Genomic DNA, 16378 nt, shown 5'->3' on the forward strand with positions numbered 1-16378 from the left:
TATCCGCTAGAAGACGCTAAACACAACACCAACTCACGTGGCAGAAAGAACTTCCAGTTGAACCGGAAGTAGAGTTTCTCACACACGTGAAGACAAGTCTATGGTGAAGACAGAAGCAACAGAAAATGGATTCTACCGAGTTAACAACTTCAGAAAGTGTTTCTAAGAAAAAGGGGAAAACGAAAAAACCGAAACGAAAGGCGAAACCTGACGAAGCTCCAGTGGAGAAGATGGATCCGGAGAAGGGTGAAGTAACAGACGAGAAACCAGTGTCAGAAGCGTGTTTTCCTCCAACATTCAGCATGTCCGAGATCAAAAACAAGCAGCGCAGACATGCGATGTTCCTTAAACTTAAGGAGCAGAAAAGAAAGGTGATATCTCACTGACATAACTTTACACTCTTATTGAATCGTTAATGAATGCACAATTTGGCTGTGTTTCAAAAAATTCTAGAATGTACTTAAAGTGCTCTATTTTCGTGCACTAATTTTGTACTTAATATATTAAAAATTCTTCTTTAGTACTTCTTAAGATAATCTTAAGAACATCTAAGTGTACTATTTTGAGACACCATGGAATATGAACTAAAATGTGCTTTTCTGTATTTAAAAAATGTAGTTAGATACTACTTATAGTACATTTAAACCCATAGTGTACTACAAGCGGTAACTAAATATATATTTTTAAATACAGAGATAGTATATTAAAAGCACATTTTAGTTCATATTTCATGGTCTCAAAATAGTACAGTTGTTGAGTACACTTAGATGTCCTTAAGATTATCTTAAGAAGTACTAAAGAAGAATTTTTAGTATATTAAGTACGAAAATAGAGCACTTTAAGTACATTATTGAATTTTTTTTTTTTTTTTTCACCTGGGTTAAAGAGCTGCCAGGAAAATACAGCCATTTGGGCATCATGATCAAGACAGAATGTTTCTAAAATGGCCAAAAAGGACAAAAGCGCCTTTTGTGCTTTTCGTTCACTTTAAAGAATAATTAAAAACACCACTTTTACGTGTGTAGTTCACTAAGGTCTGAGACAGAGTCAGCTATAGAATCAAAAGCATTTCCCAAATGTTCTATATTATATGTTAAAGCTATTATTTGTGTCTTTCAGCAAAAGTTGGAACTGAAAAAGAAAAGAAAAAAGGAGAGAAAAGCTCTTGGTGATAAGGTATGTTTGGTGTACTGTATTTCACAGCATCCGTCTATCTCAGTCAACTACATTAGATAATCAAGTAAATCTCATTTCCTTGCAAAAACGATTTCTTTGCATGTAGGGATTGGCATTAAATTAAAAACTTCCCAGATAGCATTCATACCCGGGCTCATCAGGGCCAACTATGGCACATATGGCTCAGTTCTGGCAGCAGTAAAGGTCATATGGGCCGTATCTGGCCCACACACATCAAGCCGGTTTTAGTGTGAGTTGTGGCTTGCTGTATTTGGCCCAGATGTGGCCCATGTGACCTTTGCCGCTGCCACACTTAACATTTTTAAAGAAAAGCGATTAAAAACTTTTGAAAAAAATATTTTATAACAGTCATGTAATAATTATTTCATTTCAATGTACAGTAAATAAATATAATGCGGTTTTACATTATTTTTTCATTGCATGCAGTGAGACTTTTCTATTTTTAGATTCTTGCAAAATTACTTAAAAGGTTAGTTCACCCAAAAATAAAATTTCTGTCATTAATTATTCACCCTCTTGCCGTTCCACACCTGTAAGACCTTTGTTCATCATCTTAACACAAATTAAAATATTTTTGATGAAATCCAAGAGGTTTTTTTGTCCCCCATAGAAAGCAACGTAATTACCATATTCAAGGTCCAGAAAAGACATTGTTAAAATAGTCAATGTGACTACAGTGGTTCAACCTTAATGTTATGAAGCGCCGAGAATACTTTTTGTGTGCTAAAATAATGACTTTATTCAACAATTTCTTCTCTACACTGTCACTCGCCTATGCTGTTTACATTGTAAACACGGTGCAGTGCTTCCAGGTTCTATGTCAGAACACCGACTCTGTACTGGCCGCCTCCTGCAGCATCACACGCATGCATCGTGGTGCTCACGCGTACAGTGTCGGCCAATACTGAGTCAGCGTTCTGACGTAGAACCCGGAAGCCTGCGCTGTCTATACAACGTAAAAAGCATAGGAGTCTGACAGGGTAGAGAAGAAATTGTTGAATAAAGTTGTTATTTTTGTTCTGTTTTTGCGCACAAAAAATATTGTCATCGCTTCATAACATTAAGGTTGAACCACTGTAGTCACGTTGACTATTTTAACGATGTCTTTACTACTTTTCTGAACCTTGAATGTGGTAATAAACTTGCTTTCTATAGTGGATAAAATAAAAATAAAAAACCTCTCAGATTTCATCAAAAATATCTTAAAGGGGTGGTTCATTGTGATTTCACTTTTTTAACTTTAGTTAGTGTGTGTAATGTTGCTGTTTGAGCATAAACGGTATCTGTAAAGTTACAGCGCTGAAAGTTCAATGCAAACGGAGATATTGTCTTTTAAAGTTATGGCAGTTTAATGCCTACAAAAACGACTGGTTTGGACTACAACGAGCTTCTTCCCGGGTTGGTGACATCATAAACCCTGCAGTTAACATAAACACTGCCCCCAGGAACACTCAAAAAAGTGGGCGAGGCCATGTCGCGTGCATACAAGTCGTCTTCCTAGGGACGCTGGACTTCGGGAACAATGTTTAAAATTTATGCTTAATTCTCTTCCTGACAATTATAATGCTAATTTAGCTGTCTGTGCTGCACATTTTACGGAAGACAGCTTCCAGAATCTACACAAGTTCATTGCTGGATTTGCACAAAGGCTATTATTGAAAGATGGAGCAGTTCCCACTCTAAAAGCAGAAGCTGCTGTTTATGGGCCCCAACCTGCAAGTATGTTTATTTGTTTAATTTTTTTCATTTTTATATATATATATATATATATATATATATATATACATACAGGTGCTGGTCATATAATTAGAATATCATCAAAAAGTTGATTTATTTCACTAATTCCATTCAAAAAGTGAAACTTGTATATTATATTCATTCATTACACACAGACTGATATATTTCAAATGTTTATTTCTTTTAATTTTGATGATTACAACTGACAACTAAGGAAAATCCCAAATTCAGTATCTCAGAAAATTAGAATATTGTGAAAAGGTTCAATATTGAAGACACCTGGTGCCACACTCTAATCAGCTAATTAACTCAAAACACCTGCAAAGGCCTTTAAATGGTCTCTCAGTCTAGTTCTGTAGGCTACACAATCATGGGGAAGACTGCTGACTTGACAGTTGTCCAAAAGACGACCATTGACACCTTGCACAAGGAGGGCAAGACACAAAAGGTCATTGCAAAAGAGGCTGGCTGTTCACAGAGCTCTGTGTCCAAGGACATTAATAGAGAGGCGAAGGGAAGGAAAAGATGTGGTAGAAAAAAGTGTACAAGCAATAGGGATAACCGCACCCTGGAGAGGATTGTGAAACAAAACCCATTCAAAAATGTGGGGGAGATTCACAAAGAGTGGACTGCAGCTGGAGTCAGTGCTTCAAGAACCACTACGCACAGACGTATGCAAGACATGGGTTTCAGCTGTCGCATTATTGTGTCAAGCCACTCTTGAACAACAGACAGCGTCAGAAGCGTCTCGCCTGGGCTAAAGACAAAAAGGACTGGACTGCTGCTGAGTGGTCCAAAGTTATGTTCTCTGATGAAAGTAAATTTTGCATTTCCTTTGGAAATCAGGGTCCCAGAGTCTGGAGGAAGAGAGGAGAGGCACACAATCCACGTTGCTTGAGGTCCAGTGTAAAGTTTCCACAGTCAGTGATGGTTTGGGGTGCCATGTCATCTGCTGGTGTTGGTCCACTGTGTTTTCTGAGGTCCAAGGTCAACGCAGCCGTATACCAGGAAGTTTTAAAGCACTTCATGCTTCCTGCTGCTGACCAACTTTATGGAAATGCAAATTTCATTTTCCAACAGGACTTGGCACGTGCACACAGTGCCAAAGCTACCAGTACCTGGTTTAAGGACCATGGTATCCCTGTTCTTAATTGGTCAGCAAACTCGCCTGACCTTAACCCCATAGAAAATCTATGGGGTATTGTGAAGAGGAAGATGCGAGATGCCAGACCCAACAATGCAGAAGAGCTGAAGGCCACTATCAGAGCAACCTGGGCTCTTATAACACCTGAGCAGTGCCACAGACTGATCGACTCCAAGCTACGCCGCATTGCTGCAGTAATTCAGGCAAAAGGAGCCCCAACTAAGTATTGAGTGCTGTACATGCTCATACTTTTCATGTTCATACTTTTCAGTTGGCCAAGATTTCTAAAAATCCTTTTTTTGTATTGGTCTTAAGTAATATTCTAATTTTCTGAGATACTGAATTTGGGATTTTGTTAGTCAGGATAGTTGTCAGTTATAATCATCAAAATTAAAAGAAATAAACATTTGAAATATATCAGTCTGTGTGTAATGAATGAATATAATATACAAGTTTCACTTTTTGAATGGAATTAGTGAAATAAATTAACTTTTTGATGATATTCTAATTATATGACCAGCACCTGTGTGTGTGTGTGTGTGTGTATATATATATATAATGTATATAATAGTTTTTGGGATGTAAACAAAGACCAACACGGTTTGGCTTCGCTAGCCAGTTAGCTAAGTTCTATTGCATACTTCTCCAACAAACTCCTACAAACACCAACAAACTTCTATGTGATCACACCAGCGAACTTCTGTTGGTGTTTGTTGACGTTTCTGTTATCAGTGTACAGCATTGTTTCATTACGGCTTTTATGTTGTGTTTACCCACGTGCTCATTCATGCTATAAATTAAACAATATCTTTACAAAAATGCTACTACTCAGTCATGTATTCAGCTACAGTAAAGCTTTAATCAGAACACTAAGGGGCAGCAGTAACATTTACAAGTGACAGCATATCTAAACACTTTGACACAAATACAAACAAAAATACTTAACATTCATAAATGTCCATTAAAAGCCGTGCTTGCAGAGGTTCTGCTTGACTCTCTTCATCATTACTGCTCTCTGGGTCTGATTCGGGCTCAAATTGGTACGGCAATATTGACGCCATTATTTACATTTCCACCGAAGCAAAGACTGGTCTTTGACTGAAGCAAATGCAACGTTTGCCCATAATGGTAAGGGGTGTGGCGTTTCCGGACAACGTGAATCGTGACAACTTATTCCGGACAGTGAATCACAATACACAGGGCCAGCTAATCAATCTGAGCCCTTCGTGTATTTCTGAGGGAGGGGCTTCATAGGACCAGGAACTCAACGGAGCATTTTTAGAAGGGAAACAGCGGTGTAGAATGAAGGTAAAATATATGAAAAATACGTTTTGTTTTTTTTTTTTGTTTTTTTTTTTTAAACGAAGCATTAAGACATGTTAAACTGCGCCCCATAAACACAATCAAGCCTAGAAAAAAAACAGTGAACCACCTCTTTAATTTGTGTTCCGAAGATGAATGAAAGTCTTACGGGTGTGGAACGACATGAGGATGAGTACTTAATGACAGAAATTTCATTTTTGGGTGCACTAACCCTTTAAGGTTATGTAATTTGTGAGGTCAGTATGGTCAGATTAAATTGACTTGTATAAAAATTTAGATGTTCCCACATAAAGCACAAGATTATTTAGGATATCTGAAAAAATGTTATGTAAAAAAAATTAACTGTTTCCTGTTTTTGTAATTCCTGTGTAAATACATTTATACCTTCTCTATGAATTAAATGTTTTATGTAATGTTTATTTTAATTTCAAAACATATTTCATATGCTCCATTCCTCTATTTGCTGAAAAGCTAATGTATTTTAGTATTATAGTGAATAGGGTTGCAAAGGGGCGGAAAGTTTCCGGTAAATTTCCAGAAACTTTCCACAGGAACTTAACCTGGGGAATTTTGGAAATATTCCAGTTTGGAAACTTAACAGGAATTTACGGGAATTTATGGGTATTTATTGGAAATTTTGGGAAATTTATATAAATGTATAATATTTATATAAAATGTATCATATACAAACATAAATATAAACATTTTGTTTGGTCAAAACATGAAATTTCTTTTTCGCATTCAATTAATTCTAATTTAGTAAATATGTAAAATAAATATTTTTATTGCAGCAATTATGTTATTTATTTCAGTGCCACATGATCCTTCAGAAATCATTCTAATATGCTGAGTTGATACTCAGTTATTGTCAACAGTTGTGCTGCTTAAGTTTTTTTTTTTTTTTTTTGAACCTGTAATACTTTTTTCAGGATTCATTGATGAATAAAAAGTTAAAAAGAACAGCATTTATTCAAAATAGAATTTTTTTTCTAACAATATCACTTTAATATCACTTATCAATTTCACACATCCTTGCTGAATAAAAGTATTAATTTCTTTAAAAAAAAAAAAAAAAAAATTACTGACCCCATAATTTTGACCGGTAGTGTATATTGCTACAAAATATTTCTATTTTAAATAAATGCTGTTCTTTAAATTTTTATTCATTAAAGAATCCTGAAAAAAAGTAACACAGGTTATAAAAAATATTAAGCAGCACAACTGTTTCCAATATTGATAATTGAGTATCAAATTAGCATATTAGAATAACTTCTGAAGGATCATTTGACACTGAAGACAGGAATAATTATGCTGAAAATTCAGCTTTGCATCACAGAAATAAATTTATATTTTAACGTTTATTAAAATGGAAAATTGTGGTTATATTTCACAATATTACGTTTTTTTTTTTCTATATTTTTGATCAAATGTGTATGTTATGGACTGGGGGAATGCACAGTGCATGCAGGGGGTGTGGCCTCAATAGCCCTGCTGTAAGTAGTGTGCTGTGTGAATGTCAGGGTAAAAATTCAACTGGTTGTTTTAACCAAAGTTATGCTGCAAGATGTTTTTTTTCAACTACATTTAAGTACCCTGTTATAGGCTAACCTGCAATTTTGCAAATTCCCTGTTTATTCCCATTAATTCCCATATATTCCCGTTAATTCCCATATATTCCCGTTAATTCCCATGGAAAGTTTCCAGCTTTGAAAATTCCCGGAATTTTGCAACCCTAATAGTGAATGGGAAACGATAATTCTTAATGGTTAATGCCTACATTACTCAATACTCTCTGAGATAATTAACAGTGTCTCATGAAGAATCACACAATAATGATACTGATATAAGTTTCACAAACCTCAAGTACACAACTGGCTTAATTTCAAGATGGACATCACTAGAAAAAATGAAAAGCTGGAGCTGAGTGAGTAAGATGTTGATTCAGGAACCACTCTGAAGACGGATTCAGTGAATTCATTCAATATTTGTCAGACTGATTTAAACAGTAGCTTTTGAGTTGTTTTGAATGATTCATTAAAAGAAACTGTTCATTCTTGCTATACATGATCTTTTTATCCCATTTCTACCAATATACCATTTTTAACAGGTATATTGCTCACCTCAAATGCATTACATTTGCAGTTAATTTGTGGCAAATTAAACTGTTTGTTTCAAGTCACTGTCAGAAAATTTCGATTTTGTTTCTTGTTTTTTATTGGTGTTTCCTTGTATTTTCTATTTTCAGGCCCCACCTAAAGAAGTTCCCAAGACAATAGAAAACCAGAGAATATACGACGAAACTACAGTCAACCCAGAGGATGAGGAGGTGATTTGTGAACCCTATTCCACCTGCTGCCTGCTTCTGTAGACATCATTTACCATTTCGAAAGTAACTTTTGTTAATTTTGTTTTTAAAATCCAGGTGGCTTTTGATGAAGGAACCGATGAGTTCGCCGCTTACTTCAATCGGCTGACAAACCCCAAAGTTCTCATCACCACTTCAGACAGGCCCAGAGGAGTGAGTTCAAGTTTCTGTTTACAGTTCTGTTTTCTAATTCACTCTTGTTGTAGTTGACAATTTAAGAGTAGTAATATCCTTCAAATATTTTGCTCTTACGGGTTTGTTTCTGCCTGTTTTCAGAGGACAGTGAGGTTTTGTGATCAGCTGGCAACTGTAATCCCACATGCACATGTCTACTACAGAAGAGGTCTGGCGTTGAAGAGAGTCATCCCACAGTGTATATCTAGAGGTTTCACTTATCTGATGGTGATCAATGAGGACAGAAAGGTGCCAAGTATCCTTTGTTCAGACTTCATTATATAACCACTTCTTTGTTATGTGAGATTTGGTTGAATTGTCTGCTTATTAATTAGAAACACTCGCTGAATTCTACATGAAGGATTTTCCCTCACTTAAAGTGCCACAGATGGTTTGGTTCTCTGTCACCTTCCTGATGGGCCAACTGCACATTTCAAACTCAGTAGTGTTCGTCTTCGCAAGGAAATGAAGGTTAGTGATTTTTTTTTTTTTTTTTTTTTTTAAGCTTGCTTGTAATTCTAAGAAATTCAATACGTTCACACAAGGGATTTTGCTGGTCCATGTTTTATGTGGCAACATGTTTCCATCATTATGACTTCATTGTAAACACCTACTGCTGTGATTGGCTGACATCTTTGCAATTGAAATAAGTATTGCATGTGGAATCCTTTTTGAATACTTTTACCACATTTTTTACTAGAGATGCACCGGTGTATCGGCCAACAATCGGTATCGGCCGATAAAAGCTATTATTATCACTATGGGCCATCGGCCGATTGTTTAAACACTGCCGATTATATCCTATCAATCAAAAGGGTGCAAAAAAACGTGTTCAGACTGCAACTCATACATACTGTGTCTGAAGAAAATCACTCATTAACAGTTTAAAAATAGTGACGCCAAAGCACGCTCTTCTTGACCTTTTGAATCACCCGTATTTCAATCCAGGGTTGCAGGTCTGCGTTTTTATTTTTATTGTTTGCTACATCAAATATTATTTGTAGCGCTTCCCGTCCAATAATCGCAAAAGGCTTTGTGCTTTGTTACTTCTGATACGAATAAAAGTTTCAGTTTTCAAATTCTGTCCATTTTATCATTAAATTCAAACAATAAATAGCGTTTTGACACTCTTAAATGTGACGTGTCAGATCACTGTAATGCTTAGTTCAGGCGGCAGCGCGGAGCGCGAGTCTTTTCTTCCTATTCAATACAAGTTATATCTCGAAAAACATGCATCATTATCAAAGGTATGTTGAAAGATATAGCCTAGTACAACTTACCAGAATGTATCACGTCTCATGTAATCGCTTTATTTGTGCTTCAACCGCGGAAAGACGTCAATAAAACAGCTTGTGAACAATGTCACATCATGTCAAATTTACCTCAGGAATGTTTTCCAATGTTCACAGTTCCTCGGCTATATATATATAACACTAGAGAGGAGCTTATTTACTGTTAATTAAATTTGCCATGAAGACAGCAAGTGCTTATGAAAACTACCTTATGTGATACTAAGTTTTATACAAACATTTCAGTTTTTATTTGAGTGTAATTATTATATCTGAAAATAAACAGCAGCTGAATATAAAACTTCTGTTGTTAATTGTAACCTCTAATAATGTAGTGTACCAAATGAGAGGGTTCCCTGTTTAGTTTGTAACATTATTTGGGAGATATTTTTTTTTCTTTAAGAAAAACCAAACTATCGGTATTGGTATCGGCATCGGCCGATATCATTCTGAATAATCGGGTATCGGCAGAGAAATTTAATATCGGTGCACCTCTATTTTTTACTATTATAGCCGTCAAGATTAACAAATTTTTGCATTATATTTTAAATCTATTCCTATCACATGGAAGGTTGCGGTGATTAACATTGAGCAGATGACAGTCTGTTGATCTCGTGAATGCAGTGATCTCGTCATTGCAATGCAATTTCTGCACTCTCACGAAATGCTTTCACCCTAACAATGTAACTAACAATGTAAACACGATTTAAATACAATGAGAATCATTGTGTAGTGTAAGAGTGTCGCTATGACGGGAGTTTTGGCAAGTGTCCATATAAACTCTCGCTGCGTGATCGACAGCTTCAGCCATTATAAAGACAGCATTTTGAATATTAATTATGAATGTAACTGTCATTACCGGTTTAAAAATGAAATGCAGTTTGCAGGGTCCTTGCTGATTCCAGAACAGTTTATTCCTGATTTTTGAGCAAAACTTTTTGGGCAAAGCCAGTATCGTATTGCAACTTGTTCTCAAAACAGTCACTGGTAAAATGTACAGTACAAACATGCAAGTCAGCACTGACGTGACTAGGACGTTTGTTAAAAATAAACTGAATCCATTTTTCTCTGACATCAGGATCCTTCGGCAGCTTATGCAAAGATGATATTTTACCACAGCCAGGAACAGCACAATGTCTGTGTGGCATTGCATATTATCACAATCTTATTGTAAACAACTAGGCCTACATTAGATCCACTTGCTGCTCATTGACTGAACATCATTGGGCGGGGACAGCAATGCAATGATGTAAAAGTAGGCGTTGTCTTGCTCCAGAGGCAGTTGTATGCAAATGATTGTGCCCCTGTGATGTCACATGCCACCTCTGTTCCAAATTAAGCTTTTTTTACAGCTTGATTGTTTTTTATTGATGATGAGGACATTTAAGTTATGGAACTTGCAGGATGTAACAATGATACAAAGACCTCTTATATGCCAAGACCAAGAAAAATTTTATTTCTCATGTCTATAGTTAAAGTTCAGTGGTGTCAAACTGATTAAAAGCCATTAGAAATTTTGCCATATAGCACCACAAAATTTCATTTGAAGATTTAATTAATTTGCTACATCAATTCAAATTCAGGAATTGGGTCAGTTTAATATGAATTTGTCAGTTCTGAAAGGCGCACAACCCTATCCTTAACTTTTCCGGTTTTTCCTCACTAGAGAAGAGGTAAGGACCCAACAGAACACGTCCCAGAAGTCATCCTCAACAACTTCACTACTAGACTCGGTCACTCCATCGGCCGGCTGTTTGCTGCTCTATTTCCTCATGATCCACAGTTTGTGGGCCGTCAGGTTGCCACATTTCACAATCAGAGAGACTTCATCTTTTTCAGGTTTCACAGGTAAGTGTTCCTCATTTGAATAGTTTGAAGGTAATAAATGAGGCTGCGTAATCCGGCTTACAGCCGTGGCAAAAGTATTAGCAGTGACATTAATTTTGTGATTTTGCAAAGTTTTCTGCTTCAGTTTTTATGCATTGATTACATTGTTTCTAGATTATTGTGCAGAGTGATCAGATGGATTTTAAATAATTGCAAAAAGCTTCATTGGCCAAAAAAAAAAATTTTTTAATTAATTAAAAAAAAAAGGAACTTTATTTTAAATGTCCAGCTAGCATCATTTCTCTAATCATATCATCAGCACATGGGAAAGTGTCAACAAGTACTAGTCGGGTGAAATCACTCTATCATTCTGATTGGATTATAAAGCAGACTGAGTGCTAGACATTGTGTTAGCAATGGTTACATCCAAAGAAAGATGTGCAGCTATCGGGTCCTTCTCAATCAGAAGGCTGCGTCCTAGTAAGGCTGCATATCTCAGCTGCTATTCTAGCGTTTAATGCTAAGGAGGGCTCTAGCCTACAAGCCTCTGAAGGACTGGACTAGGAAGGACACAGCCTCACTAGGATGCAGCCTTCCATTTGAGAAGCACCTATCATCAATTTGTATCAAAATGATCTCGCATGTGAGGAAATTACTGCAAAGAATATTGCACCTGAAGAACAATTTACCGGATCACCAAGAACTTAAAGGAGAGAGGTTCAGCTGCAGTGAAAAAGGCTTCAGGATGTCCCAGAGTATCCTGCAAGTGCCAGAACTATCTACTTCTGAGGTATCAGCTATAGAATCGTGTTACCACCAGTGCAGAGTTTGCTCAATATTGGCAGCAGGTGTGAGTGCATCTGCACGCACAGCTGGAGTCAAGAAGGGCAGTAAAGGAGCCACTTCTCTCCAAGTAAAACATCAAGGACAGACCAAAATTCTGCAGGAAGTACAAGGATTGGATAGCAGAAGACTAGTGCAAGTTATTTTCTCTGATGAAGCCCCCTTCTTATTGTTTGCATGGTTTCTACAGTCATGAAAAACCTGGAAAAGTCATGGAATTTTAAAATGGCAATTTCCAGGCCTGGAAAAGTTTTGGAAAAATAAATAAGAACAGAAAGTTTTGGAAACGTCATGGAAATTTGTACCAAAATATTTATATAATAGAATATATGTTTAAGTGATAATATTGGTTAAACAAGCTACTACTTAACTTTCATTCAATCCATCCAACAGATTTCGTTTTGCAGCATTAGGCATTATAACCAATCACACACGTTTCTATTGAGCTTATGAATGTGATGGCCAATCAGAGGCATTCAGGTTAGTTATGGCTGAAATTAAGAGTTTTGTTTTGTGCACACGCTCTCTGACTGAATTCTAACTGAAACTTTTGAATTCTCCCATCATAAACAACAAAGTGCAGATTCGATGTATGAGATTCATGTCGCAGTATAGTCCGCTTCCACGATTTTAACGGCGGGAGTGTTTGTGAGTGCGCTTAAATTCGCGTTAGACCCAAGTTATGGACAGCTTCACAATCGGTCACATTCTCTGTTCCCTTTCTGTATACAGTTTATTCCAGTCAATATAATTTATTCATCATGCTGATAAGATTATGTGAAGCCTTTATTTACTGTGTGAAAAGCATTAAAATAATTCATAAATGGTTCTTAGATTGTTTTAGATTTGTAGATTTGTCTTAGATTTGAATATTACGTGCAGTTTTTCCCGAACACAAAAACATTTTTAGGAATTCTGTTAATCAGTGTTAATAATCATTATTACAATATCTAGAGCATTAATTGACATGAATGGCCCTGTAATGAGTTTCTGTTAATTTTTATAATTCATGAGTAACATTAAACTGTCTGTGTAAATAAACATTTATGCTATTCCAAATGGAGCTTCTGTTCCACCTTTGCAGTGTAAAGATGGCTTTTGTTAATGATAAAATTTTATTGGTAGCAGCCTGCGTGTTGCGACTGTTTATTACATTTGAAATAACAAACTTGAACGTGCAAAAGATGCGATATATGAACAACCCCTTAGTTACCAATTTTTTTATTCCAACAGTTTGTCTCTGGCACTGCCACCTTGTAAAGTTACTCTCAGTGTTACTGGACACTTTTATTTACTTATTGTAAATATAGTATAACATTGTTGCCTCCCATTGATGTATGTTAATCCGTTGCTACACAGTGGAGTTCTGAGGGTCAGACACAGTATTTTATCTAACCGTCTTACTGGTGTGTCAGCATTATTTAAATAAATGTTTATTTTTTTTTTTTATTAAACCACATAGTTTGTCATTAATTAGTTAAGATATGCTGTGATTTGAAATTTTAACATGGATTTTTATTCTTATTTTACATGTATACACAGACGTTCCATGGAATGTTAGGTAATGAATATTTGCCTCAAAAGTCATGTAAATTTATTGGTAGAAATGTGTACGAACGCTGTGTTTGGGACATCTGGAAAATTGTTTGCCTGGAGAAGAAAAGGTGAATGCTACCATGAGTCCTGTGTCATGCTGACAGTGAAGCATCCTGAGCCATCCATGTGTGGGGTTGCTTTTCATTCAAGGGAGTGGGCTCTCTCACAATTCTGCCCAAAAACACTGCCAGGAATAAAGAATGTTATCAAAACGTCCTAAAAGTCCAATTTCTCCCAACAACCCATGATCTATTTGGTGATGATCTGTGCATTTTCCAGCATGATGGAGCACCATGTCACAAGACATGGATGATAATGAAGTGGCTTGGAGATCATTACATTAAAATTTTGGATCTGAGGTCAGGCAACTCCCCAAATCTTAATCCCAGAGAGAACCTGTGGTCAATCCTCAAATGGCAAGTGGACAAACAGAAGTCCACAAATTGTGATCAACTCTGAGCACTAATAAGGCAAGAATGGAAATCTGTCGGTCTGGATTTGGCCCACAAGCTGATATCAAGCATACTGAATACTGAAGCAGCAAACTTTGCGAAACTTAATTTGTCACTGCCAATACTTTTGGCCATGGCTGTATATACAAAGTCTAATATTTTCCATTCAATTAATTGAAAAATACACTCAATCAGGGTTTGTTAGTGCAAGTATTTTCACGAGGAGACCTGTTATGTTGCCTGTTATGATCAAATTTGTTTAAAATATGAACATGATCTACAGAATAGAGACATACGAATGCATTGTAGTAAGAGTAGTGACACTAGCTGTGTCCGAAACTGCTCCCTATTCACTATATAGTCCACTATATCGGGTGTTGGCCATTTTGTAGTGGTGTCCGAATTCTGAGTGATCGACTTCATTCCCTACATTCGTTCACTACTTTATACCCACAATTCTCTCTGATTTCGAGTGTACATTCGAAGTGCTTCAGCAAGTGTACAATCTCCCAAAATCCAATGCGCAGAGGACTGAGCATGCGTGTGAAAGAGCGGAATTGCGAGCGAGTGTAATCCAGAGATTACTGTACAGCTTTCTTATTTCTGCTTTAACATTTATTTCATGTCATTTCTATTTTTTTAACCTTTTTTAAAATTAATCATTACTTAAATAAAACCTACTAGATGAATTTTAAAAATGAAATTATATTAATAAGGTAAAAATATAGGCTATTATTTTATTATTAATTTATTATGTAGGCATTAAATCAATTTAACGTGTTTTACTAACAGCAAGGTGTTTTGATAATTTGTGGCGTTGTCAACTCATTAAACTTTAAGAGATGATGATTTAGTGGATGATTTAAAAAAAAAAAAAATCGTTAATCATCTCATCTGTAGGTAGCGTATTCAAATCATAACGGTCGCGTGAGGGTGCTCAACGACCACGTCATCTGTGAGCATGAGAGTTTCTAACAAACCAAAAAACTTTTATTAAAAAGAATAAATACATGAAATAATGTACACTTGTTAATGTGTTTATTTTCGTTTGCAGTATTTTATAGTATTTAATGACTATGAACACATATTAAGCTTGACAAACCAATTATACAATCGATGAAACTACAAAGCTGGCACGGGGGCATGTATGATTACAAAATAAAGTCATTATGATTGTTACAGTTATTAACATTATTTTACAATGTAAGTAACATGTAGGATAAAATAGTTTTATCGCGTGTCGAACCATTTCTGCGACAGTTCCTGCTGTCCGACGCACAGTCTATACGTCAGAGTCCGAATTCACTCACTTCATTTCGTTCACTCCATGCAGATATAGTGCACTCAAATGCCATACACTATATAGGGATTAGTGAACGAGTGAGCGGTTTCGGACACAGCTACTGTCAGAATTCTATTTTACATTGTTACATTTAAAAAAAATAAATTAAAAAAAATAGTTTCTACATGACTGAATAAACTCTCTCATTCAGGTACATCTTCAAGAATGAAAAGAAAGTGGGCATACAGGAAATAGGACCTCGCTTCACTCTTAAACTTCGCTCCTTACAGAAAGGAACCTTTGACTCAAAGTTTGGGGAATATGAATGGGTTCACAAAGTAAGTTCTAAATCTGACATCTCACCTATGAAGAACATAGGTTGTTTAAATGTGCTGTGATTTGTCAGTTATTTGTGGCAGTCATGCATTTTTAACGGATTCTTACTGTGTTTCAGCGCCATGAAATGGATTCCAGCAGAAGAAAATTCCATCTTTGAGGGACAGACTGGAAACACATGATAACCGTGTTGACGTTTTCATAAAAAAAAAAAAAAAAACCTTATGTTATGAAATGAAATATAAAGTGTTTATAGAAACACAAGCTGTGGATTTTCTGTATTATATTATCTTGTATTAATTTGCGTAAGAATATTATAACATGGCTGGACAGAAAGATATTTGATTTGGCTGGAGGCATGACAAATGAATCAAGGCATGTTTAAATACTTCAGTAAATACTTGTATTCCTTTACTCAAGTATTGAGTATGAATTGTAAATGGTGAGTTATAAAGATGGGTCATTTGGGGTGTGTTTGTATGAAATTTCTGGTAATTAAGACTATGATATCTTTGTCTTAATTTTGCAACACTTAACTTATGGCATATACAAAATACTTTCAAAAATGCAAAAATTAACTTGGAAAGATTTAAAACTAGACTGTCATTGTAGACTTTTTTTTATTTTAAATAAAAACTGGTTTCTCACAGTGGTCACTATTATTTTACAAGGTTTTGCACTTAAAAAAAAATGAAAGATTGGATGCAAGTTTGTGAAGACAGAGTTGTTGAGGGATTAGGTGTTATAGTTATAAAGTAATTCGAAAACATGGTTTGTTTATGCCACAGAAGTAATCTCAATGTATTTTTTTGC

The 16378-nt window shown here is 35.8% G+C and overlaps 1 protein-coding gene across 1 annotated transcript; it reads left to right on the forward strand.

Annotated features, from left to right (window-relative positions):
* The first annotated feature begins 58 nt into the window (after positions 1-58).
* Positions 59-16214, forward strand: rpf1 (ribosome production factor 1 homolog). Its single transcript, XM_051911552.1, has 9 exons — positions 59-371; positions 1120-1176; positions 7647-7727; positions 7824-7919; positions 8043-8196; positions 8329-8411; positions 10896-11077; positions 15441-15567; positions 15684-16214. The coding sequence occupies exons 1-9, from the start codon at positions 126-128 to the stop codon at positions 15723-15725; spliced, it is 1068 nt and encodes a 355-aa protein (XP_051767512.1). The 5' UTR covers positions 59-125; the 3' UTR covers positions 15726-16214.
* The last annotated feature ends 164 nt before the right edge of the window (positions 16215-16378 follow it).

This window comes from Ctenopharyngodon idella, chromosome 11 (genome assembly GCF_019924925.1).
Source record: "Ctenopharyngodon idella isolate HZGC_01 chromosome 11, HZGC01, whole genome shotgun sequence".
In the NCBI taxonomy this organism is placed as follows: domain Eukaryota; kingdom Metazoa; phylum Chordata; class Actinopteri; order Cypriniformes; family Xenocyprididae; genus Ctenopharyngodon; species Ctenopharyngodon idella.

Bases quoted from the DNA above. Each gene is read 5' to 3' on its own strand.
- rpf1 (XM_051911552.1), top strand. From the start codon at position 126: ATGGATTCTACCGAGTTAACAACTTCAGAAAGTGTTTCTAAGAAAAAG. The intron at 372-1,119 runs GTGATATCTCAC...TGTGTCTTTCAG, and splicing joins TTAAGGAGCAGAAAAGAAAG to CAAAAGTTGGAACTGAAAAA. The intron at 1,177-7,646 runs GTATGTTTGGTG...TTCTATTTTCAG, and splicing joins GAAAAGCTCTTGGTGATAAG to GCCCCACCTAAAGAAGTTCC.